This window comes from Oncorhynchus tshawytscha, linkage group LG13 (genome assembly GCF_018296145.1).
Source record: "Oncorhynchus tshawytscha isolate Ot180627B linkage group LG13, Otsh_v2.0, whole genome shotgun sequence".
NCBI classification, from domain to species: domain Eukaryota; kingdom Metazoa; phylum Chordata; class Actinopteri; order Salmoniformes; family Salmonidae; genus Oncorhynchus; species Oncorhynchus tshawytscha.
In genome coordinates, this window is record NC_056441.1 from 25,847,386 (window position 1) to 25,875,236 (window position 27,851).

The window sequence follows — 27,851 nt, forward strand, 5'->3', positions numbered from 1 at the left end:
TTTACAGTTCACTGTTTAACCAAAAATTATATGTACTCTGGTCAAAAGTAGTGCACTAAAAAGGGAATAGGGTGCCATTTGGGACACATACACTGTGGTTAGGTGATTATAGTGCGTCTTTGTCTTGTAAACACACGTCTGTTCAGCATCTTCATTGATTAATTCATTGATTGTTCAGAATCACCTTATATGCACATTTAACTCTGGATCCATTAGTCTAGTACTGAAAATAGAGAAGGAAAAAAATATATACAGTGGGGCAAAAAAGTATTTAGTCAGCACCAATTGTGCAAGTTCTCCCATAAGTTCTACCTATGATGAAAATTACAGGCTTCTCTCATCTTTTTAAGTGGGAGAACTTGCACAATTGGTGGCTGACTAAATACTTTTTTTGCCCTACTGTATGTGTGCATTTATGGCATGATTAATCTACATTTACAGTACCCTCAGAATGTTTTCAGACCTTTCCCCTTTTCAAAATGTTGTTACGTTACAGCCTTATTCTAAGATCGATTAAATGACATATTTTCCTCATCAATCTACAAACAATAACTCATAATTGTATTTATTTATATTTTTCACCTTTATTTAACCAGGTAGGCAAGTTGAGAACAATTTCTCATTTACAATTGCGACCTGGCCAAGATAAAGCAAAGCAGTTCGACACATACAACAACACAGAGTTACACATGGAGTAAAACAAACATACAGTCAATAATACAGTAGAAAAATAAGTCTATATACAATGTGAGCAAATGAGGTGAGATAAAGGAGGTAAAAGGCAAAAAAAGGCCATGGTGGCGAAGTAAATACCATATACAAGTAAAACACTGGAATTTACAGTGGAAGATTTGCAGTGGAAGAATGTGCAAAGTAGAGATAGAAATAATGGGGTGAGAAAAGCAAAATAAATAAATAAATACAGTAGGGTTGTAATTTTGTAAATGACATCGCTGAAGTCGAGGATCGGTAGGATGGTCAGTTTTACAGGGGTATGTTTGGCAGCATGAGTGAAGGATGCTTTGTTGCGAAATAGGACGCAAATTCTAGATTTAACTTTCAATTGGAGATGTTTGATGTGAGTCTGGAAGGAGAGTTTACAGTCTAGCCAGACACCTAGGTATTTGTAGTTGTCCACATATTCTAAGTCAGAACCGTCCAGAGTAGTGATGTTGGACAGGCGGGCAGGTGCAGGCAGCGATCGGTTGAAGAGCATGCATTTAGTTTTACTTGTATTTAAGAGCAATTGGAGGCCACGGAAGGAGAGTTGTATGGCAGTAAAGCTCGTCTGGAGGGTTGCTAACACAGTGTCCAAAAAAGGGCCAGAAGAATACAGAATGGTGTCGTCTGCGTAGAGGTGGATCAGAGACTCACCAGCAGCAAGAGCGACCTCCTTGATGTATACAGAGAAGGAGTCAGTCCAAGAATTGAACCCTGTGGCACCCCCATAGAGACTGCCAGAGGCCCGGACAACAGGCCCTCCGATTTGACACACTGAACTCTATCAGATAAGTAGTTGGTGAACCAGGCGAGGCAATCATTTGAGAAACCAAGGCTATCGAGTCTGCCGGTGAGGATGTGGTGATTGACAGGCCTTGGCCAGGTCAATGAATACGGCTGCACAGTATTGTTTCTTATCGATGGCGGTTAAGATATTGTTTAGGACCTTGAGTGTGGCTGAGGTGCACCAATGACCAGCTCTGAAACCAGATTGCATAGCGGAGAAGGTATGGTGGGATTCGAAATGGTCGGTAATCTGTTTGTTGACTTGGCTTTCGAAGACCTTAGAAATGCAGGGTAGGATAGATATAGGTCTGTAGCAGTTTGGGTCAAGAGTGTCCCCCCATTTTAAGAGGGGGATGACCGCAGCTGCTTTCCAATCATTGGGAATCTCAGACGACAAGAAAGAGAGGTTGAACAGGCTAGTAATAGGGGTTGCAACCATTTCGGCAGATCATTTTAGAAAGAAAGGGTCCAGATTGTCTAGCCCGGCTGATTTGTAGGGGTCCAGATTTTGCAGCTCTTTCAGAACATCAACTGACTGGATTTGGGAGAAGGAGAAATTGGGAAGGCTTGAGCGAGTTGCTGTGGGGGGTGCAGTGCTGTTGACCGGGGTAGGGGTAGCCAGGTGGAAAGCATGGCCAGCCGTAGAAAAATGCTTATTGAAATTCTCAATTATAGTGGATTTATTGGTGGTGACAGTGTTTCCTGTCCTCAGTGCAGTGGGCAGCTGGGAGGAGGTGTTCTTATTCTCCATGGACTTTACAGTGTCCCAGAACTTTTTTGATTTTGTGTTGCAGGAAGCACATTTCTGCTTGAAAAAGCTACCCTTGGCTTTTCTAACTGCCTGTGTATATTGGTTTCTAGCTTCCCTGAAAAGTTGCATATCACGGGGGTTGTTCGATGCAAATGCAGAACGCCATAGGATGTTTTTGTGTTGGTTAAGGGCAGTCTGGTCTGAAGAGAACCAAGGGCTATATCTGTTCCTGGTTTTACATTTTTTGAATGGGGCATGCTTATTTAAGATGGTGAGGAAGGCATTTAAAAAAAAATAACCAGGCATCCTCTACTGACGGGATGAGATCAATATCCTTCCAGGATACCCCGGCCAGGTCAATTAGAAAGGCCTGCTCGTTGAAGTGTTTTAGGGAGCGTTTGACAGTGATGAGTGGAGGTCTTTTGAGCTTAGATTGTAGGATGGCTGGGGTGTTAAGTATTTTCCAGTTTAGTCGCCTAGCAGCACAAGCTCTGAAGATAGATGGGATAGATGGGGGGCAATCAGTTCACAGTTTCCAGAGCACAGCTGAGGGCAGAGGGTGGTCTATAGCAGGCGGCAATGGTGAGAGACTTGTTTTTAGAGAGGTGGATTTTTAAGAGTAGAAGTTCAAATTGTTTGGGTACAGACCTGGATAGTAGGACATAACTCTGCAGGCTATCTTTGCAATAGATTGAAACACCGCCCCCTTTGGCCGTTCTATCTTGTCTGAAAATGTTGTAGTAAGGGATGGAGATTTCAGAATTTTTGGTGGTCTTCCTAAGCCAGGATTCAGACACCGCTAGAACATCCGGGTTGGCAGAGTATGCTAAAGCAGTGAATAAAACAAATTTAGGGAGGAGGTTTCTAATGTTAACATGCATGAAACCAAGGCTATTGTGGTTACAGAAGTCATCAAAAGAGAGCGCCTGGGGAATAGGAGTGGAGCTAGGCACTGCAGGGCCTGGATTCATCTCTACGTCACCAGAGGAACAGAGGAGGAGTAGGATAAGGGTACGGCTAAAAGCTATGAGAATTGGTCGTCTAGAACGTCCAGAACAGAGAGTAAAAGGAGGTTTCTGGGGGCGATAAAATAGCTTCAAGGTATAATGTACAGACCAAGGTATGGTTGGATGTGAATACAGTGGAGGTAAACCTAGGTATGAGTGATGATGAGAGAGATATTGTCTCTAGAAAAATCATCGAAACCAGGTGATGTCATCGCATGTGTGGGTGGTGGAACTGAAAGGTTGGATAAGGTATAATGAGCAGGGCTAGAGGCTCTACAGTGAAATAAGCCAATAAAAACCAGAACAGCAATGGACAAGGCATTTGGAAATTAAGGAGAGCCATGCTTAGTCGCGTGTTCATAAGGGTCCAGTGAGAAGTGAGGTAGGTTGGGGTCACGGCGATTCAGACAGCTAGCCGGGCCATCGGTAGCAAGCTGGCAGAGGATGGAGGTCTGTTTTTAGCCACCTCGTGCGTTTCCATCGGTAGATTAGTGGGGTACCGTGTGGTAGAGGAGATCAATCCAATTGGAAAAATAGATATAGTTATAGTGACTCAAGAAAAAATTGTCCGATAGACCTATTCAGATAGCAGCCGATAAGACAGCTAACCGCAGATAACGTCGGTAGTCCAGTCATAAAGGCCCGGTGGGGCTCCGAATCAGCAGTAAAACGGGTCCGGATAGGTGATTGTAGCTCAGGAGTGGCTGATGGAACTATTCAGCTGGCTAGCTCCGGAATAATTGATGTTTGCTCCGGGATCGACGTAAGCCAATAGTCACACAGATAGCAGCTAGCTAGCTGCGAGATCCAGATGTAAATGTCCAGAGCTTGCGGTAGAAATCCGGCGATATGGAGAGAAAAATAAGTCCGGTATGTTCTGGTCTGAGTCGCGTTGTACAAAACTGGCGATAGCTTTTCGCGCTAAAGGATAGCTGATGACCACAAACTGTGGTTAGCTGAATACTAATGTTAGCCAGTAAACTGGCTAGCTTCTGGCTAGCTTCTGGTTAGCTTCTGGCTAGCTTCTATTGTGGATTTCAGATTTGAGGTAAATAATACTTTAAAAAAAATAATTATGTGGAAAAAGGGGTCTGAATACTTTCCGAGTGCACCGTATTTAAGCTTCAGCACGTTTGTTTTAAGAACACGTATATTTCTGTATTAATAAGTTGAAACTCACCGAAAAGTGGGTAAAATAATACAATTATACTTTTACAATTATTTGTGGTTAGATTTTTAATTAGATTTGAATTAATTAGATGCAATAATTTTATAATCTTAGTAAGTATGTCATTGGCACATAGCCAGGTAAAATATTTGACTTGTTACCTTGCATTTTACCCTGCTCTGTTTAGTCTATTATTAATGTTCAGTTACAGTTTTTTTAAATTGCTAACATGCATTGGTCAAAACTGAAGTCACATTGTCAAAACTCTTCACACAGTCAGCGAAACAGAAGTGTATGTTGACCAAACTGTGAATAATTTTTCATTGCTTTCACACAAAATGCATTCAATGACTACATTCTCCGAAATTGATTAGCTCTTTTCTCATTCATACTCCACCACCTGCAAAACTATATATTTCCAGCACATTTTCAAATGCTGACACACTGTTTCCAAAACTGTTAAAAACACATTCAAAACAAAATTATGACAAATGTTGTGCATTTCTGCAGTAACCAGATTGAAACATATAGAACATCTCAGAAGACTATTTAATCATTCAAAACACAGCTGATTGCAATTTCAGCTGAAAGCCTACCCAAGTTTCCTGTTTTTAGTCTCATTACCAAACATACAAAAGAGGACAGCTTTGGAATGATTTAGTTTAGAAACATGGATCAAAGCTTGGTTGGTGGGGAAAGAAGAGTGGCAGGGAGAGGGAGAATGCGTGGAGGACAAAGGAGAGGAAGACCAAGAGCTGGAGTCTCAGATGAGATAAGGGCCCCAATTATTGACCATGTTGTAAACCATGGTCTCTCTTTGAGAGAGGACGGTTTAAGGGTGCAACCAAATCTGCAGCGTTCAACAGTTGCATCAATAGTACGAATTTTCTGGCAAAACAACAGGTGAGATGTGCATCCTTCAATGATAATTTAACTACATAATACAGTACAATACAGTATGGTCACATTTTTACATGTACTGACATTTTGAAATATATTGATTGTTTTGTGTTTTTCAGTAGGATCCAAAGGTTGCCTCCCACGGGAGGGAGAGGCAGAATATTATCAGATGCACAGGAAATTGCCATTGTTGACATGGTAATTGGCAACAATGCAATAAAACTGCTGGAAATTCGGGACAAAGTGCTGGTAGACAATATCACTTTTGGGAATGTGAATATGGTCAGCACAACAACAATTGCAATTACAATTGTCCTAGAAAAACATCAAATAAGGATGAGGTACACTGTACCCTTTGAGAGAAACGGTGTACGTGTGAAAGAACTCCGGTATCAATATCTCCAGGTAAGATGTCTGTTCAATAACCAAACAGGGTACGTACACAGCTATGCACAATGTAAAGTACTGTGAAACTGTGGATTTACTGTATTTTAGAGAGTAATGGAGATGGAAGCCAGGTAAACTACACATACATTCATATTTGTTGATGAAGCTGGATTCAACCTGGCAAAAACACGCCGCAGGGGAAGAAATGTAATTGGACAGAGAGCAACTGTGGATGTCCCAGGCCAGAGAGGAGCTAACATCACAATGTGTGCAGCACTGTCCAATGATGGTTTGCTGTTACACAAACCACTCATTGGCCCCTACAATACAGAGAGGCTCATTTATTTTCTGGATGACCTGAATAATCGACTTGTGCCAGCGGAGGAGAGAGGGGCAAGAAACTCCCCTACCGTCGTTGTTGTGTGGGATAATGTGGCATTCCACCACTCTGCTGCAGTCACAGACTGGTTTGCTGCCCATCCCAGGATGTCAGTACTGTTCCATACTGCCTCCATACTGCCTCCATACTCCCCCTTCCTAAACCCCATAGAGGAGTGTTTCTCTGCGTGGAGGTGGAAGGTTTATGACCACATGACCAGATGTCCTTACTGGATGCCATGAATGCAGGGTGTGGAGACACTTCTCCTGAAGACTGCCAGGGTGTGGAAACACTTCTCCTGAAGACTGCCAGGGTGTGGAGACACCTCTCCTGAAGACTGCCAGGGTGTGGAGACACTTCTCCTGAAGACTGCCAGGGTGTGGAGACACTTCTCCTAAAGACTGCCAGGGTGTGGGGACACTTCTCCTGAAGACTTCCAGGGTGTGGAGACACTTCTCCTGAAGACTGCCAGGGTGTGGAGACACTTCTCCTGAAGACTGCCAGGGTGTGGAGACACTTCTCCTTCAAGATGCATCGCCAGAGAAGACATAAGATGTGATGTTGATGAGAACTTGTGGCCAAATGCAGTAGAGAGAGAGAACTAGAACCCTCACAGTACTGTACAGTATGAGTGTTATACTATACATGTTAATGAGAACTAGAACCCTCACAGTACTGTACAGTAGGAGTGTTACACTATACATGTTGATGAGAACTAGAACCCTCACAGTACTGTACAGTATGAGTGTTATATTATACATGTTGATGAGAACTAGAACCCTCACAGTACTGTACAGTATGAGTGTTATATTATACATGTTGATGAGAACTAGAACCCTCACAGTACTGTACAGTATGAGTGTTATATTATACATGTTGATGAGAACTAGAACCCTCACAGTACTGTACAGTATGAGTGTTACACTATACATGTTGATGAGAACTAAAACCCTCACAGTACTGTACAGTATGAGTGTTATATTATACATGTTGATGAGAACTAGAACCCCACAGTACTGTACAGTATGAGTGTTATACTATACATGTTGATGAGAACTAGAACCCTCACAGTACTGTTAGTGATTATATTATACATGTTGATGAGAACTAAAACCCTCACAGTACTGTACAGTATGAGTGTTACACTATACATGTTGATGAGAACTAGAACCCTCACAGTACTGTACAGTATGAGTGTTATATTATACATGTTGATGAGAACTAGAACCCTCACAGTACTGTACAGTATGAGTGTTACACTATACATGTTGATGAGAACTAAAACCCTCACAGTACTGTACAGTATGAGTGATTATATTATACATGTTGATTAGAACTAGACCCCTCACAGTACTGTACAGTATGAGTGTTATACTATACATGTTGATGAGAACTAGAACCCTCACAGTACTGTACAGAATGAGTGTTATACTATACATGTTGATGAGAACTAGAACCCTCACAGTACTGTACAGTAGGAGTGTTATACTATACATGTTGATGAGAACTAGAACCCTCACAGTACTGTACAGTAGGAGTGTTACACTATACATGTTGATGAGAACTAGAACCCTCACAGTACTGTACAGTATGAGTGTTATACTATACATGTTGATGAGAACTAGAACCCTCACAGTACTGTACAGTATGAGTGTTATACTATACATGTTGATGAGAACTAGAACCCTCACAGTACTGTACAGTATGAGTGTTATACTATACATGTTGATGAGAACTAGAACCCTCACAGTACTGTACAGTAGGAGTGTTATACTATACATGTTGATGAGAACTAGAACCCTCACAGTACTGTACAGTATGAGTGTTATACTATACATGTTGATGAGAACTAGAACCCTCACAGTACTGTACAGTATGAGTGTTATACTATACATGTTGATGAGAACTAGAACCCTCACAGTACTGTACAGTATGAGTGTTATACTATACATGTTGATGAGAACTAGAACCCTCACAGTACTGTACAGTATGAGTGTTATACTATACATGTTGATGAGAACTAGAACCCTCACAGTACTGTACAGTATGAGTGTTATACTATACATGTTGATGAGAACTAGAACCCTCACAGTACTGTACAGTATGAGTGTTACACTATACATGTTGATGAGAACTAGAACCCTCACAGTACTGTACAGTATGAGTGTTATACTATACATGTTGATGAGAACTAGAACCCTCACAGTACTGTACAGTATGAGTGTTATACTATACATGTTGATGAGAACTAGAACCCTCACAGTACTGTACAGTATGAGTGTTATACTATACATGTTGATGAGAACTAAAACCCTCACAGTACTGTACAGTATGAGTGATTATATTATACATGTTGATGAGAACTAAAACCCTCACAGTACTGTACAGTATGAGTGATTATATTATACATGTTGATGAGAACTAGAACCTTCACAGTACTGTACAGTATGAGTGTTATACTATACATGTTGATGAGAACTAAAACCCTCACAGTACTGTACAGTATGAGTGATTATATTATACATGTTGATGAGAACTAAAACCCTCACAGTACTGTACAGTATGAGTGATTATATTATACATGTTGATGAGAACTAGAACCTTCACAGTACTGTACAGTATGAGTGTTACACTATACATGTTGATGAGAACTAGAACCCTCACAGTACTGTACAGTATGAGTGTTATACTATACATGTTGATGAGAACTAGAACCCTCACAGTACTGTACAGTATGAGTGTTATACTATACATGTTGATGAGAACTAGAACCCTCACAGTACTGTACAGTAGGAGTGATTATATTATACATGTTGATGAGAACTAAAACCCTCACAGTACTGTACAGTATGAGTGATTATACTATACATGTTGATGAGAACTAGAACCCTCACAGTACTGTACAGTATGAGTGATTATACTAGACATGTTGATGAGAACTAGAACCCTCACAGTACTGTACAGTATGAGTGATTATACTATACATGTTGATGAGAACTAGAACCCTCACAGTACTGTACAGTATGAGTGATTATACTATACATGTTGATGATGTTTTTTAAATATTTTTATTGCAGCCCTGGAATTTCAGGAATTAGTTTTTTGTTTCAACTTTTTATTTTTCACAAGTAAATTACTATATGCAAAGATATAGAAAAAATAAAGGCTATTGAAGCAGAATGCTGCATTTCTGATTCATTGTTGTTACATGTACTTCAGTACAGTCAATAAAGTGAAAAGGTGTTATTCTTATTCTATAATGATGTGAAAATCATTCAAACTTCAATGAGAAAAAGTTAATCATTTAAGTAATGCTCCATGTTAGTGTTTTTTAGGTCAGTGTGTTATGAGTGACAATGTATGCTTTCTGAGTGAGAATTGTTGCCAGTGTTCTGGTCGAACAAGCTTATTTTGAGACACGTATAAAGTGTTTTGGTGGTTTGGGTGAGTTTTGGAGGTGAGATGAACTGTTTGGCCAAGATGCATGTTGGTAATGCAGACTGTGTGAAGAGTTTGGAAAAAGTGGCTTCGGGAATTGAGCAACGCTTGTTAGCAATTGAAAAAAAAACTGTAAGAGCTGTCAATAAGAGCATGGCCACTGATTGATCAATTATTAGAATATCTGCCAAATGTACACCTAATTAAATATTGAAATTATTGCTTAATTAACTCAGGAACCACACCTGTGGAAGCACCTGCTTTCCTTGTATCCCTTTGTATCCCTCATTTACTTAGCTGTTTCCGTTGTTTTGCCAGTCACATGTGCGTTGGTGTGTGATGCCACTGCAGTTAAGTATTCCTATATCAAACATCGGTTAACTGGTTGGTTAATTGGGTGCGATAAAGACAAGTACACAATCCTCGCTGGATATAAACATTTACACACAAAAAATCAGGACAAAATAAATTAAATGTGTAGCGGCCATCTTTGTGAATTCTAAAAGTAAGAGACAATATTTGATTAATATAATGGTACATTATTTATTCATATAAACAATGAACCTTTTGGGGAAACTACTGTATGGCTAATCTTTAAGATTTAAAACTCGATTGATTTCTAAAAAAAAACATGTGCGTGTAAATGGAGACAAGGTGAACAGCAGAATACTTAGCATTTCTCTGTAGACCCACTCTATATGCTATTGGTATTATGTAGGCCAGGATGCTTGGTGGTCATTGATCAACCAATGGTTAGAAATGTGGAACAATACTATAGCTATTTGGTGTTGTTCTTTGGCTGACTTGTTTGGACAGAATTGATATTAAATGTATTTCTTCTTTCAATTTGAAATCCATAAAATATATATCTTATTATTCACTTGTAGACCTTGTAGAGCAATTGTGTCCACTAGACCTGATATTAACTAAAAACTTTTTCAATTGTTAAACTGAATAATATCAAATGATCCATCACTACTTGAAACTCTGATATATTTATTTGGACATTGTTATTATAACTTTATTATTATTTTTAGAACTTTATTAAGTAACATGTAGTGTGTTTCAAAGATCTCATAAAGTTTAGCCAATCATATCTTAGCAAGAAAATAACCTTAAGTGTGATCAAGCATATGTTTGTACTTAGTTAGTCCATCTACTTTGATTGTCCAATTAGAAAATATCGGTACCGCCTTCCCCTCTGCCATAAGGCTTATCCTGTGAACCATAATCAATACCATAATCAATATGGCTGAATGTCTGAAGATTAACATACGATAAGGTGGTTTGGCACATGGCGCCTCCCATTGAAATTCAACCTGTTGATCAAACTATACCAGAGTATCAGAGAATAAAACGTTTGGTTTCTTTCTTATATTCTGACTCAAAGAAGAAAGTAATATGCAATCAACACCAGAAGAATATAACTTCAGTATTCCATTTATTTCAACATTTGATAATTGTATATGATCTTGAACCATTGCACTTAGCTCCTCTAATATTATCATTGTAATACACTTGTGAAAGGGTTATAATCAGTCATTCAGTCATGCAGGGGTTTCTAATGAGTTATAGAAGTGTCTGATGTTTCACTGACCTACTAGTAAGCAAGTTGTTTTTAGCTGGGTTGTGTTGTCCATCATGGATTACAGTGTGGTGGTCTTCATTTTATGACAATGTTGGTATAACTTAACCCTTGTAAATGAGCTATTCTATTCTATCCTAGTCTGAAGTGAAGTCTAAGTTTGACTTTATTACCAGTGAAAATGTTGGGATTACGTGGGATTCATGTTGATTGATGTGAATTGATGACAGGTGTTCTGAGTTTGTGTGCGACATAAATCACTGAAATAGGCCTAAGCAGGCTAAACCCGATTATTCTGAGATTTGAACTCTAATGTGCACGATATTGTTTATCATCCAGATCTAAGTGTTAAATTGAATTGACTCACCGGGTGTTGACGAACCAAACCAAACTAAACTTCTCCGAGACTGTCCGCTACTACTTATTCATACTCTTATGCCAGAGAAGTATTTGGGATGACTTTTCTTTTGTTATTTTGTACTGTCTTTGTTTGTTGTTATCTTCTGTCAGCGGCATGGCACCATATGTCTATGACTAGGTGATGGTGGTTGGTGAGGCACATCAATCAAGGCTTTAATCTGTGAGAACATCACCATCTTGTTGCTGTCTGTCTGTTACACTCCTGGGATTTACAGAGTCAGATTAGAAATCTCACGTCGTCATAAAGCTCCTGCCACAGTCGGCTGGTAGGGCGCTGTGCGGTGGGGTGGAGCCGGGCGAGTACGTGCTAGGGGTTGTACTGTAGGGGTGGGCCCAAGGTCTCGGTATATAAGACTCATTCTACCAACATAGCCCCTACCTGCTCCGTACACCAGTTTCTTATCATATCCGTATCAATCGTTTCATTATTTATCTGGAGGAATTTAACATAACGCTGAATGAATTAGGCTTAGCTCTGAGTTGATACGTAACATTGTCTCCAGGCGCTTCTTTTCTTTTCTTTTTTTGGCCTTCATCAGCCTTTTGTATGAGCCTACCTGCCTTCGGTGCAGTCGTTGGCCATCATGAACTACTGCATGCCTGACATGTATGAGATGCCTCATGGCGTAGGCGGTGGCTACCCGATGCAGGGCGGTGGGGAGTACTGCATGTATGGAGGTGATGGTCCCGGGGCGTACGGGCACTGTGAGCCCCAGCCCATGCACCAGATCCACCCTCCCTGCATGGAGCAGGCTTGGCCCCCCAGCCAGCCCTACGCCTGCTCCTACCCAGGACCCAACCCCGTGTTCAAAAGTGAATACTGCACCATGGAAGTGCCTCTCAGCCACTACAACCACCAGCCCGACTACTATTCTGAGGGGAAGCCTGACTTCTCCCACATGCAGTGGATGCAAGAGGTCAACAAGAAAGGTAGGGAGTTGGGACTAGGGAGCAGTACTTCTGGCTCTAGAACCGGGAAGTACTAGGGATTATTGTGATGGCATGACAAACTGAAAGGTAGGGACTAACCCGGTGGCGTGATGGGGTGCCATCCTGACAGCTTGTGTTGGAATGCATGTGTAGAGACGTGCGACAGGTGCACCAATATGTCCTGTTGATGAAGGACAAAATCTGACCTGATATTGTTGGTATTTGATGTATGCTAATCTAGTTTGGCTTGAACAGTGATTTCATTGCATTGAACAGTGATCTCATTGCAAACCGTTTCAGTGTTGAACCTTGCTCGTATGTGTTTATATAATATCGTAGTGACTTTTGATACACTATAATCATAGTGGTTCTGATACTACATGTTTATTAACACCTAAACACTGAGTACTGTGAGTTTCTCGGTTGATAAGTTAACCCATGAGGGACCATTTGTAGTTATGTACATTGAACTATGTATTCACTTTCAAACTAAGACCTCTTGAAGTTTAAAGGCAAATTCAGACCGTCAACATATTACAAGACCATGGACTTTGAAAAGACTTGTTGGTAAACTTCTGAATGGTCAATATGTCTCTGCATTTGATTGTCCTGAACAGTGTTCTTAGCATCTATCATAATGGTTTGCTATTAAATTCACGGGTGGGTATTAATTGTGTTGACAACCTGAGCTCCTTTGATCAGGCTTTAGTTTGGACTAGAGTAAATCCAAGTTGACCTAAGGTGTCATACCGTGCCAGAACTGACCCGGAGCCAGAGAACCTGTTGCATTTTGTGCTTTGTGTGTGTGTGTGTGTGTGTGTGTGTGTGTGTGTGTGTGTGTGTGTGTGTGTGTGTGTGTGTGTGTGTGTGTGTGTGCGTGTGTATTGATTGCTGGTACAGGGAGCAAGACTACAGACAGGGTAACAGAAGGCTGGAGCTTGCTGGTTGATGGCTTGGCCCTGACTCCCCTCGACTCGTATTGATCATTTATTGACCTCTGCCCCCACCCTCCTCCTCTCCTCCTACCCCCTCCCCTCCCGCAGTCTGACGGCCCCCTGCATGCCACCCTGCTCGTGTGTCCGGGCTGGATCACCTCTCTCAGTGGGCTAAGCCCCCAGCCTTGCCCTCACTGACCCTACCTTTTAAACTCTTGTTACCTCTGCTTCTTAACTTCTTAGTGCTACACACTTTAGGCCCTTTTGGAGAACGTTGTGTTGAAATGAATGATGTTAAACACATCTGGTGGAAATCACCTCTTTGTTTCTAAGTTGCTGTGTCTACAAAGATCATGTTCAGTGGTCTGCTTGTGGTCAGACAGTAGTAAATGAGTACTTTATTGTCCCACAGGGAAATCTGTCTTGTAACGATACAGGCGTTCCTAGCATACATAATTGGTTGTTTCTGAATGCTGTTTGTATCCAACATAAGTATAATTGTGTCCCTGTTAACGGATCGTCACTGGCCTATATGGGGCGGCAGGTAGCCTAGTGGTTAGAGCATTGGGCCAGTGACCGAAAGGTTGCTGGATCGAATCCCTGGGGCTGACAAGGTAAAAATCTGTCGTTCTACACCTGAGCGAGGCAGTTAACCCACTGTTCCCTGCGCCCCGAAGACGTGAATATCGATTTTGGCACTCCTCTGATTCAGAGGGGTTGGGTTAAATGTGGAAGACACATTTCAGTTGTACATCTTTCCCTATATGATGTGTTTACGTTTGATTTCTTTCTGTCTTGTTAGGGTACATCCCCAGTTACCTGGACAAGGACGAGTTATGTGTAGTATGTGGGGATAAAGCTACAGGATATCACTATCGCTGTATCACCTGTGAAGGATGCAAGGTAATACCAACACTGGACATATGTATTAGTAACAGATGTAATAATACCAACACTTAACTCTCTGACATGGTTTCAGCAGTATCCATCAAAAAGGAAAAATTCAATGAAATATCATTTTTTAGATCATTCTGTTCCGGAAATTCCCTTTCAAACATTTTGTTTATCTTTTTTCCCAAAGGGTTTCTTCCGGCGGACGATCCAGAAGAACCTGAACCCGACGTACGCTTGTAAGTACGAGGCAAAGTGCGTCATCGATAAGGTGACCAGGAACCAGTGCCAGGAATGCCGCTTCAAGAAGTGCATCGCTGTCGGCATGGCAACAGACTGTAAGTAGTATTCTGCTTAGTTTATTTCCCCAGAATACCTTTAGAGAGAATGTTCCTTCTTCTAGAGTGAGATGTATAATACAATTATAATAATGTAGCGTTCATATTTAATTGAGAGGACATTCACTACCACCACTATGGCAGCTGGGGAAAAAACGGATTTAACAAATTAACTAACTAGCACTAGTTCTGATTGCTCTAAAAATGTGTCTCAATAAATATGCTCCAATCTACCTGAGAGATCTGTTAACTGAACTTGATAATCACGCTTGGCCTGCCAGGTGGCTCATCACGGAGAGCTGCTTAACCTACCTATTTCAGAGTACAGAGATGAGGAGAACTAATGTCATGACTCCTCATAACAGGAATAGACTGCCTCATTCATTACTCTTTACAAATACTCTTCTTCATTCTTGTTTTATTGTGCAATTTCTATCATGCTTTCTCTGTTTTTACTTCTGTTATCAGATTTGTATTATTATTTATCTACTGACAGATCGATCACGTTTTTAATGATGGATGTTATCAGTGTAAATATCAGTGTAAATATCAGTGTAAATATCAGAGGCAGAGTGCATATGTTTTGAATTGTATATTGTTTGTATTGTAAATTGTATGGAGCCATACTTCAGAACAATAGAACATTTCATTTCTTAAAATAGCAGTGGCAGTTCTTAAAATACTTAGACTTAGACTTGCTTCTTTGTGCGCTTGATCCCCTCCCTCTCAATCCCCTCGCCGTTCGTGACTCCTTGCTTCCTTCTTTGACCATCTCTCGCCCTACCACTTCACCCTTCCCCCCAATCCCTAACACCTCCTCCTCCACCCCCTCCCATCCTCTACACCTCCACCACTCCCTCCCATCCTCTACACCTCCACCACTCCCTCCCATCCTCTACACCTCCACCACTCCCTCCCATCCTTTACACCTCCACCACTCCCTCCCATCCTCTACACCTCCACCACTCCCTCCCATCCTCTACACCTCCACCACTCCCTCCCATCCTCTACACCTCCACCACTCCCTCCCATCCTCTACACCTCCACCACTCCCTCACATCCTCTACACCTCCACCACTCCCTCCCATCCTCTACACCTCCACCACTCCCTCCCATCCTCTACACCTCCACCACTCCCTCCCATCCTTTACACCTCCACCACTCCCTCCCATCCTCTACACCTCCACCACTCCCTCCCATCCTCTACACCTCCACCACTCCCTCCCATCCTTTACACCTCCACCACTCCCTCCCATCCTCTACACCTCCACCACTCCCTCCCATCCTCTACACCTCCACCACTCCCTCCCATCCTCTACACCTCCACCACTCCCTCCCATCCTCTACACCTCCACCACTCCCTCCCCTCCTCTACACCTCCACCACTCCCTCCCATCCTCTACACCTCCACCACTCCCTCCCATCCTCTACACCTCCACCACTCCCTCCCATCCTCTACACCTCCACCACTCCCTCCCATCCTCTACACCTCCACCACTCCCTCCCATCCTCTACACCTCCACCACTCCCTCCCATCCTCTACACCTCCACCACTCCCTCCCCTCCTCTACACCTCCACCACTCCCTCCCAGTGGTGCTGGACGACAGCAAGCGGCTCGCCAAGCGGAAGTTGATCGAGGAGAACCGTGAGCGGCGGCGGAAGGATGAGCTCCAGAAGACGGTGTGGGACCGGCCTGAGCCGTCCCAGGAGGAGTGGGACCTGATCCGCATGGTCACTGAGGCCCACATGTCAACTAACGCCCAGGGCAACCACTGGAAACAGAAACGCAAGTTCTTGGTGAGACGTCTCCTCCGTGGCTGACAGCGTCTAACCAACCATGTCTGTTCTGTGAAACATTCCCAGTTCCCACAATCCCTCTCTTGTCCCCTTCCCTACCTCACATCCCATCCCCAACCCACCACTGTTCCCAACATTAATATGTCCATGTTTTTTGTATCTCCTTGTAGAATGGGGAGAATTAGCTGGACGTTGGAGAAAGTGTCTTCCTCAACGCAGCAGACATTAACTTAAAACGGAACAATCCATTCCTCTTGTTTTCTTCTTTCTCTCCCCTTTAAAGCAGTGTTCTTTAATAATCTAAACAAATACTAAAAATGAATAACTGTTTCTTTCTATCTCTCTCGCTTCCTCTCTCTTTCTCTCTCTTCCTCTCTCTCGCTGTGTGTTGAGCAGTACTACCTTTATAATTTCACTCCTCACATTTTAACCAAATTATTTTATTTTCCATAAAGTCTAATCGTCCTCTGCAGATTGAAGTCTGTCTCAGTTTCTTTGACTCTATCCTGGAGTTTCCATGTAGAGATTACACAAGGCCTGGACTATAGACTGTTGAGTAGGCCACATATACAGTATAGAAGTATAGAATTTTAATTTATTTTATGTATTTATTTTGGATTAGTAATAGTTCAAGATTTAGCTAAACAAAACATTTTCATCTGTCGTCCCTGTGCAGACTGTATTCATATGTGGTATTATATTAGTATTATAGTATTACATTATACTATATTATCGTAATGTACAGTACCAGTCAAAAGTTTGGACACACCTACTCATTCAAGGATTTTTCTTTATTTTTACTATTTTCTACATCAAAACTATGAAATAACACATATGGAATCATGTAGTAACAAAAAAGGGTTAAACAAATCAAAATATATTTTGGATTTTCGAATCTTCAAAGTAGCCACCCTTTGCCTTGATGACAACTTTGCACACTCTTGGCATTCTCTCAACCAGCTTCACCTGGAATGCTTTTCCAACAGTCCTGAAGGAGTTCCCACATATGCTGAGCACTTGTTGGCTGTTTTTCCTTCACTCTGTCGTCCAACTCATCCCAAACCATCTCAATTGGGTTGAGGTCGGGTGATTGTGGAGAATGAATAACTTGATCCCCTCCAGGTCATCTGATGCAGCACTCCAACACTCTGGCCAAATAGCCCTTACACAGCCTGGAGGTGTGTTTTGGGTCATTGACCTGTTGAAAAACAAATGGTAGTCCCACTAAGCGCAAACAGATGGGATGATGTATCACTGCAGAATGATGTGGTAGCCATGCTGGTTAAGTGTGCCTTGAATTCTAAATAAATCACAGACAGTGTCACCAGTAAAGCACCATCACACCTCCTCCTCCATGCTTCACGGTGGGAACCACACATGCGGAGATCATCCGTTCACCTACTCTGCGTCTCACTAAGACACGGCGGTTAGAATCCAAAATCTCACATTTTAACTCATCAGACCAAAGGACAGATTTCCACCGTTCTAATGTCCATTGTTCGTGTTTCTTGGCCCAAGCAAGTCTCCTCTTATTATTCATGTCCTTTAGTAGTGGTTTCTCTGCAGCAATCCAACCATGAAGGCCTGATTCACACAGTCTCCTCTGAACAGTTGATGTTGAGCTGTGTCTGTTACTTGAACTCTGTGAAGTATTTATTTGGGCTGCAGTCTGAGGTGCAGTTATTCTAATGAGGTGCAGTTATTCTAACTTATCCTCTGCAGCAGAGGTAACTCTGGGTCTTCCTTTCCTGTGGCGGTCCTCATGAGAGCCAGTTTCATCATAGCGCTTGATGGTTTTTACAAGTTCTTGAAATTTTCCAGATTGACTGACCTTCATGTCTTAAAGTAATGATGGGCTTACGTTACTCTGCTTATTTGAGCTGTTGTTGCCATAATATGGACTTGGTCTTTTACCAAATAGGGCTATCTTCTATATACCACCCCTACCTTGTCACAACACAACTGATTGGCTCAAACACATTAAGAAGGAAAGCAATTCCACAAATTAACTTTTAACAAGGCACACCTGTTAATTGAAATGCATTCCAGGTAACTACCTCATGAAGCTGGTTGAGAGAATGCCAAGAGTGTGCAAAGCTGAAATCAAGGCAAGGGATGGCTACTTTGAAGAATCTCAAATATAAAATATATTTTGATTTGTTTAACACTTTTTTGGTTGCTACATGAATACATATGTGTTATTTCATAGTTTTGATGTCTTCGCTACTATTCTGCAATGTAGAAAATAGTAAAAATAAAGAAAAACCCTTGAATGAGTAGGTGTTTCCAAACTTTTGAAGGGTACTGTATATCAGCTTTGATTAACTCATTTGTGAGTCTTGACATACAACAGTATAATTTGTACCCCCCCCCCCCAAAAAAAAAAAGTTTACAAAAATGTTTTACCTGAATACCTATAATTAAATATATGTTTATAAGTATAACATAAATGCTTCAGCCTGAGCCTAAATCTTGTCATGGAAACTCCACTTTGCATTTTGTGTACTTACTCACCTGTTGTCTCTCTCTGCACTTACTTTTCTGTCATCTACCTGTCCTCAGTTTAAACGTGTTCTTTTTTTTAGTTGGCTTGACACGGGTTCCTCATTGAAACGTTCTTCACAATCTCTGTTGATTGTCCAACAGGTCGAGGAAGCAATGCTACTTAATGAAATAACATGTAATTTATTCTATACTTCTGACCAGAGTGCAGTGGGGGTGAAGGAAACCAAGGTAAGAATTAGTAGACAAAATATAATACTGAGTTTAAATACTATCAAAACACTTCTCAAATCGCTAGCTATTATATTATAGGCGAGTGTTAAAATACAGTGGTTCATTCAAATTGGGGTTAGAGAAAAAAAAGTCATTTGTATCCTATTTTTAGACATCTACTATTCACACACTGTTTGTATTGCATATTTGAAGTAGTTTTGTGAATTCCTTACTAGGAACAAAATGATTCACTACCAAAACAGTGAAAAAGTTGCAATTAAGTAATTAATAAGGGAGAACCATGCACCATATTGATCCTTTTATTAGCCTTCTGTTAAATATTAATTTGAGAAATGTAATACAAAATGTGCAAAATAGTAAAAACAAGATATTAAACTGATTTTCAAAACCTTTAAATGTAATCTAGAGACATATTTCACCATCAATGTCCGGCTCTGACCCATGGACAAGTTTCCCTGTATTCACAGACCAAGCTTCTCGCACATGTGGCTGCGTTTACACAGGCAGCCAAATTCTGCAATTTATTTCACTAATTGGTCTTTTGACCAATCAGATCAATTAACATTTGAGCTGCCTGTGTCGTACACACTTTGGCTGATTTGGACATGTAACTGTGTAACCTTTGTGGCAGGAGGGATTAGGCTGAGGACCTTGTCCACTGTATACCATATTGTAGCAACCTTAAGGACACACTTTAACCTCTTGGCGTAACGGTTAAGGTAATGGCTTGACAGTTGTTGGACCTCGGTTCGAGTCCCAGTTGGGCCTACCCCCCGGATTCGCTACAATAGTATGTCCTTGATTTAAAGCGAGAAGAATTGGTTTCGTCCAATTAATTTGACTTCCAGGAAGAACAATTATCTATGTCTTTAATGTAGATTATTTTATCAGATGTTTTTTTCAATAGATGTAAATAAATACAGTGGATTACCAATAAAGAGTCAGTTACCAAAACAATTATGTTAATACCAAAATTAACCAAATTGTTTTGGTTGTGGACGTTTCAGTTTTTAGTTATTATAGCTACTGTATATTTTGGACACATATTTTTGTCCCAAATACATACAATTTTGTTGTATATTATATGTTTGGTATTGACACATCATGTGGCTATGATGGAGAGGGTTGCAATCCCATTTCCTGATTATAGTTGTAAGGATGTGGCTTAAGTCACATTAATTCTACAGTCTTTTAATGTGTGTTTCGGTAGTGACATACAAAGTGTGGAAATCATTATTAGTGAAAGATGTTTTACAATAAAGTAGCAGTATCTTTCAATTGAATAATAAAACAAATCAATATGTTCTATTGAAATAATAGTGTGAAAAATATTTTACAAATATTGAAGCACTTTGTTTTCAAACATACATTTGAGGAGCCAGGGTGGGGACAGCCACCCCCCCACTAGAAATGAGTATATCAACAAAGATGTTGTACTATATTAATTTAACAATATGTGTGTTATTGCCTTGGCATGAATTAGAATAGATCATGATGTTAATAAATGTCCTAAGTTTGGAGACTTATCTGTTTTTTTAAATAGTTTTTTTGACTGGGGACAGCAATTTTAACCACTTCTGTTGAATGACCCATATACACTACATTGCTAGAAGTATGTGGACACCCTTCAAATTAGTGGATTTGGCTATTTCAGCTAGACCCGTTGCTGACAGGTGTATAAAATAGAGCACACAGCAATGCAATCTCCATAGACAAACATTGGCACTTGAATGGCCATACTGAAGAGCTCAGTGACTTTCAATGTGGCATCGTCATAGGATGCCACCTTTCCAACAAGTCAGTTCGTCAAATTTCTACCCTGCTAGAGTTGCCCCGGTCAACTGTAGGTGCTGTTATTGTGAAGTAGAAACGTCAAGGAGCAACAATGGCTCAGCCACGAAGTGGTAGGCCACACAAGCTCACAGAACAGGACCGCCGAGTGCTGAAGTGGTCACTCACTACTAGTTCCAAAATGCTTCTGGAAGCAACGTCAGCACAAGAACTGTTCTTTGGGAGCCAGGCCTAATCGCCCAACATCAGTGCCAGACCTCACTAATGCTCTTGTGGCTGAATGGAAGCATGTCCCCGCAGCAATGTTCCAACATCTAATGAAAAGCCTTCCCAGAAGAGTGGAGGCTGTTATAACAGCAAAGGAGGGGGACCAACTCCATATTAATGCCCTTGATTTTGGAATGGGATGTTCAACGAGCAGGTGTCCACATGCCTTTTGCCGTGTAGTCTAGCTTTAAGTGCATAAAGTATGTAGATAGTTCTCTGCTAGCTGTGCCAGTTGAAAGGCATACAGGGGAGAAGGACTCTTAAAAGGATATTATTATTATTAATAATGAGTGTTTTATTATTTCATCAATATTTATATTGATTTACAACCAAACCAACAGAAGCTGGGGGGTGCTGTACACAGTGCTTTGTCCTCTGCTACTCAACTCAACTCAATCTGGGCTCTTTGCTTATGCGCTCGCTCTACTCTATCACTCTTATGTCACTTCTGGTCAGAAGGAAAGTAGTTCAATATGTTATAAAAGTAATAATACCGTATCAGTGGATAACCCTAGTCAAAGACACTGCCAACTGAGGATGAGAAAATGAATGGCTTGCACTTTGCACTTTCCTGAGAATCCCCTCCTGTTTAAGTTTCCCTCAAACTTTCCTGAGAATCCCCTCCTGTTTAAGTTTCCCTCAAACTTTCCTGAGAATCCCCTGCTGTTTAAGTTTCCCTCAAACTTTCCTGAGAATCCCCTCCTGTTTAAGTTTCCCTCAAACTTTCCTGAGAATCCCCTGCTGTTTAAGTTTCCCTCAAACTTTCCTGAGAATCCCCTCCTGTTTAAGTTTCCCTCAAACTTTCCTGAGAATCCCCTGCTGTTTAAGTTTCCCTCAAACTTTCCTGAGAATCCCCTCCTGTTTAAGTTTCCTCAAAGTTTCCTGAGAATCACCTCCTGTTTAAGTTTCCCTCAAACTTTCCTGAGAATCCCCTGCTGTTTAAGTTTCCCTCAAACATTCCTGAGAATCCCCTCCTGTTTAAGTTTCCCTCAAACTTTCCTGAGAATCCCCTCCTGTTTAAGTTTCCCTCAAACTTTCCTGAGAATCCCCTCCTGTTTAAGTTTCCCTCAAACTTTCCTGAGAATCCCCTGCTGTTTAAGTTTCCCTCAAACTTTCCTGAGAATCCCCTGCTGTTTAAGTTTCCCTCAAACATTCCTGAGAATCCCCTCCTGTTTAAGTTTCCCTCAAACTTTCCTGAGAATCCCCTGCTGTTTAAGTTTCCCTCAAACTTTCCTAAGAATCCCCTCCTGTTTAAGTTTCCCTCAAACTTTCCTGAGTTTCCCTCAAACTTTCCTGAGAATCCCCTCCTGTTTAAGTTTCCCTCAAACTTTCCTGAGAATCCCCTCCTGTTTAAGTTTCCTCAAACTTTCCTGAGAATCCCCTCCTGTTTAAGTTTCCCTCAAACTTTCCTGAGAATCCCCTCCTGTTTAAGTTTCCCTCAAACTTTCCTGAGAATCCCCTCCTGTTTAAGTTTCCCTCAAACGTTCCTCCTTTTCCCTCCTGAACAACGGTCACAGTGGAAACGCTGTCCAGTTTGTTTTCATGTCGTGCTGTTTTACTCGTTGACCTGTCATGCCTAGAGGAGAAAGAGGAGACCGTGTTGTGTTTTCTGATCTTTCTAGCTGCATCTGAATTGAACCCTCCTCCCTAGATAGCACACTACTTTTAACCAGTGACCTATGCTCGAAAGTACTGCAATATATAGGGTGCACCCTATTTCAGTTACACCCTGTGTCTTAAAGTCTTTTAGTAGTCTGTCCCTGTTGGACATACTTACATGCACTGAGCCGTGTCCTCCCTCCACCTCTTGTCGTTTCAGCCTGAGGACATTGGTCAAGCACCGGTCATAAATGCACCTGAAGGGAGCAAAGTGGACATTGAAGCCTTCAGTCAGTTTACAAAAATTATCACCCCCGCCATTACCCGAGTGGTGGACTTTGCCAAAAAGCTGCCTATGTTCTGTGAGGTACGTAAGCAAAGCTATTTCCTTTATTGCAACTAAAATGTCAAATGTAAATATTAGCAACGTTTATTGGGGATGTGTGTTTTATATTTGTGTTCTCTTTTCTTATGATTGATTGCCTGCTTATCATAGAGAATGTCAATAAATATATTGGTTCTAAAACACTATAACTTAAATGGAAACAAACTCAAGTTCAAAACTCAACATAAGCAATTTTACTCAAATAGAAACTAAAATGAGAGAACATTTTAAATGTAATATTAATTCACTATTTAGTTTATAGTTAAATAGAAATTGTGTCAATTATGTTTTGGCTTAGTGCTATATTTCTACTTGTCTTTCATTTAAAAAAATGATGAAATACCTTAAAAACTCACTAATACTAAAACTGAAATAGAAATGGTCTCAACATGTAAACTAAACTAAATCAACATTATTAATAATATTTTAAACTAAACTGAAATTCAAATTCATTTCAAAATATGGCAGGGGAAAAAAGCATTTAGTATGGGATAAATGCTAACACTACTAATATATGTCAACATAAATGTTCTAATATCATTTCTGGACTTTTGACCTCTCCTGCACATGCTCCTTTTAATTCTTACAATCACATCAGTCGTTCATCGTTCGTGTGCAAATAAATCAATAAAAAATCAATAACAATGTTTGCTTTCTGTGTTTGTCTCTCCCCTCCCAGCTGCCTTGTGAAGACCAGATTATCCTATTGAAAGGCTGCTGCATGGAGATCATGTCTTTACGGGCGGCCGTTCGCTATGACCCCGAGAGCGAGACGCTGACACTTAACGGGGAGATGGCCGTGACCCGCGGCCAGCTGAAGAACGGAGGCCTGGGTGTGGTGTCGGATGCCATCTTTGATTTGGGCGTGTCGCTGTCGTCGTTCCACCTGGACGACTCTGAGGTCGCTCTGCTACAGGCCGTCATCCTCCTGTCCTCCGGTGAGAGAAAGATACATGCTTGCCGGCCCACACACACACCTGTTGCGTTACCACACTACCAGACATCCGGCTCCTTGTTTTCGCTATGGGTTTTGTCACCTTCCAAAAGCGTTTTAAAGGGCAAGGGGGTCATGGCCATTGAAACTGAGGGGCCACAGTCCAGCAGCAGTTTTACCCACTTGTAAGCTGACAATATAGAAGATATCTCTTTTTTTACGGATAGTTATTTCAAAGATTTTCTTTAAAAGGTGCCCCTTTAAAAAAAACTGGGTGAATTTGAACGTAACTATTAGAGTCTTCCAAAACTTTCAAACGAGTGTTCTTTAATATTCTATATTGTGTTGTTGTTCATTTTAATTTGGCATGACCTGCCATTTCAATGTTGAACTAGTTGGCATGATGACAAGTACATTAAAAGTAGATTAGGTAGGAAGTAGAATACATTGTAGGTGAGACAGAAAGAGAGCGGCAGGCCCCTGAGTTCAAACAGATAGAGGATTGGTCGAACAACACGCCATATTAATCCCTGTCCCGTGTGTATGTAATTCTAGAAATTTTTACATTAACGTTGTCCTGTCTCAGACTTGTCATTAAATGTGAAGACTGTTATTTTATCAAATCAATTCTCTATATGTAATTATTGTTACATGATTAAACTAATCATGTAAACTTTAATTAACGAGGAAGTCGGGGCACCACAGAAAATGTTCAGATTACAAAGTTATAATTTTCCGAATATAACTCTTCAGATATTTTAATATCTGATCAGTCTTTAATTAATGAATTATTACCTCATCAGTTCTCATTCCAAATGTTGTAAAATTATTGGCTATCTGCACGAACCTAGCCTTTACTATGAATCACCCATACACCAATTGCCTCAATTATTTATTTACTAACTAATTAAACAATTAAAGAATATACAATACATAATAACATTATACAGTAAATACCGCCCCTAGTGGACTAAACAAAAACAGTTTGGTTATTACACAATAGATTCAGAGAAAAGAGAAGGGGGGTTTAGAAGGAAGACTAAGGAACATGGGTATCTATCGGACCTGGGAAGCTATTCTCACATAAATACATATGCCACATATGCCAACGATCGCTCATTCGGAAAAGCAATGCCTAGTATTTACGTGAAGCTGGCTTCGATAGTTGAGCTGATGATGTGAGGCTGGTTTGCCCAGTTGAGGTCGCCATGGACCTTTGTAGATTCTTCCCGGGTCGTCGGGTGAGAGGTTCACGTGGTCTGAGAGGTTCATCTCAATCTGAAGATGCTTCCTCGTCAGTCAGTGTTCTCGTACTAGATTTGCACATATGTTCAGCTGCAGTCTGATATATGCTAGTTTAGTATGCACTTCTTCGTTAGGTGATCAATAGTTCAGATTTCATACCATTTCACGTGTGGAGCAAGCTCTCACGTTTCCTGGTCTGTAGATTTGAAATTAGAATTAGCCCTTTTAAACGTGAGGACAAGTCCTCAAGGAATTTGGAACTGAGTTGACTTTTCGTCGCGGAGGCTTTTATTCAAAAGTGGAAAAGGGGTTGGTTCATCATTTCCAACCAATGTCTATTCATTTGGGCGTGGATACTGACTTAGTTCAACTTTACAATGAAGGTCAATTCTCTCATTTTAAAGGTTAACATCATATTACATCATTTCGCAAATAGTTTAATCTTTACTTATTCATTTTATACAAGAATTAAATGCAAGCCTCATAACTGAGGAACCTGTATAAACAGAGTTAGGGTAATGTGGCTGTATTGTCTTTCATGAGGTCACAAACATGAAACAAAATGGACCAGGTCATATCTGGCTTCTCCACCGACTGCTTACACATTCTCCAAAATAGGAATATTGTTAAAATTCTGAGATGTAGTAGAATTTGGCGGGAAAGTTCCTTTGTTCTACTGTGACCCTCTCTCTCCCATATGGCATGGTCAGGGAGACAAGTCTCTAAAAGGAAACTACGACTGGTTGTAAAGCAGTAAAAGTGCCCCTCCCCTTAACAAGAGAGGGGGGGGTTGTTCACATCTCTGCTAGCCAATTCGCTGAATGGGCTAGTGTCATGACAACAGTATATCATGAAACTTACATTACACGTCTATGAACACACATGGATGTGCTTATAGATGTGTATTCTTTATGATATACACTTCAATTGTACACAATAAATGTATATGTATAATATATACAATTAGTGTACAAAACATTAGGAACACCTGCGCTTTCCATGAGATACTGTAGACTGAAAAGGTGAACCCAGTTGTAGGTTAAAGAAGGATTTTTAAGCCTTGAGACGATTGAAACATGCATTGTGTATGTGTGCCATTCAGAGGATGAATGGGCAAGACAAAATATTTACAGTGCATTCGGAAAGTATTCAGACTCTTGACTTTTTGCACATTTTGTTACGTTACAGCCTTATTCTAAAATGTATGAAAAAATGTTTTTTTTCTCATCAATCTACACACAATGCCCCATAATGTCAATGTGAAAACCGTTTTTTAGATTTTCTTTGCAAATGTATATTTTAAAAAATAAAACAGAAATACCTTATTTACATAAGTATTCACACCCTTTGCTATGAGACTCGAAATTGAGCTCAGGTGCATCCTGTTTCCATTGATCATCCTTGAGATGTTTCTACAACTTGATTGGAGTCCACCTGTGGTCAATTCAATTGAATGGACATGATTTGGAAAGGCACACACCTGTCTATACAAGGTCCCACAGTTGACAGTGCATGTCAGAGCAAAAACCAAGCCATGAGGTCAAAGGAATTGTCCGTAGAGCTTCGAGACAGGATTGTGTCGAGGCACAGATATGAGGAAGGGTACCAAAAAAATTCAGCAGAATTGAAGGTCCCCAAGAACACAGTGGAACCATCAAGACAATACCTAGAGCTGGCCGCCCAGCCAAACGGAGCAATCGGGGGAGAAGGGCCTTGGTCAGGGAGGTGACCAAGAACCCGATTGTCAATCTGACAGAGCTCCAGAGTTCCTCTGTGGAGATGGGAGAACCTTCCAGAAGGACAACTATCTCTGCAGAGTTTGTCAAGAACTGCAACGCTGGTGGATTTTTTAAGCTCAACAGTTTCCCCTGTGTATCAAGAATGGTCCACCACCCAAAGGACATCCAACCAACTTGACACAACTGTGGGAATGATTGGAGTCAACATGGGCCAGCATCTTTTGGATCGCTTGTCTCACCTTGTACAGTAGAGTCCATGCCCCGACGAATTGAGGCTGTTCTGGGGGCAAAAAGGGGTGCAACTCAATAGTAGAAAGGCCTAATGTTTTGTACACTCAGTGAATATATTTATTCATATACAGTGACTTGTTAGCAAAGAGCCTGTAGTTCCTGTGGCTTTACCCCCCTGTGAGACCTGCAGCAAAACAGTCAGTAAGCAATGAAACAGTCGGTAAAGCCAGTAAGTCAGTGTGTGCCGGCCTGTTTTCATGTGTGATTAACCACAGTCAGTCACACGTCAATACTGCTGTTAACTTCCACCAGAGGTCTGTTTAAACCCATTAGGCCAATCTTTCACGTAGTGATTATAAGGGATTACAGAGCCCACCCTAGGAAAGGAAACCATCTAATGATGAGACTACAATGGCCGTCCGGGGGTTTGACGTTCAAAATCAATAACTTTGTGTAGGGTCCACACATCTCCCTCCCTCCATCTCTAAGAT

The 27,851-nt window shown here is 41.0% G+C and overlaps 1 protein-coding gene across 4 annotated transcripts in view; it reads left to right on the plus strand.

The window, feature by feature from the left end:
- The window catches only part of LOC112264602 (thyroid hormone receptor beta), a 174,532-nt gene that overhangs the window by 145,310 nt on the left and 1,371 nt on the right, over positions 1-27,851 (plus strand). For 2 of the 4 annotated variants that reach the window (XM_042295468.1, XM_042295469.1), the window contains exons 6-11: positions 14,209-14,309; positions 14,488-14,635; positions 16,228-16,433; positions 19,080-19,166; positions 23,047-23,193; positions 23,891-24,149. In XM_042295468.1, the coding sequence (XP_042151402.1) occupies positions 14,209-14,309; positions 14,488-14,635; positions 16,228-16,433; positions 19,080-19,166; positions 23,047-23,193; positions 23,891-24,149 (948 nt within the window). The remainder of the gene's footprint in view (positions 1-14,208; positions 14,310-14,487; positions 14,636-16,227; positions 16,434-19,079; positions 19,167-23,046; positions 23,194-23,890; positions 24,150-27,851) is intronic. The other 2 variants (XM_042295470.1, XM_042295471.1) reach the window with 2 other exon arrangements.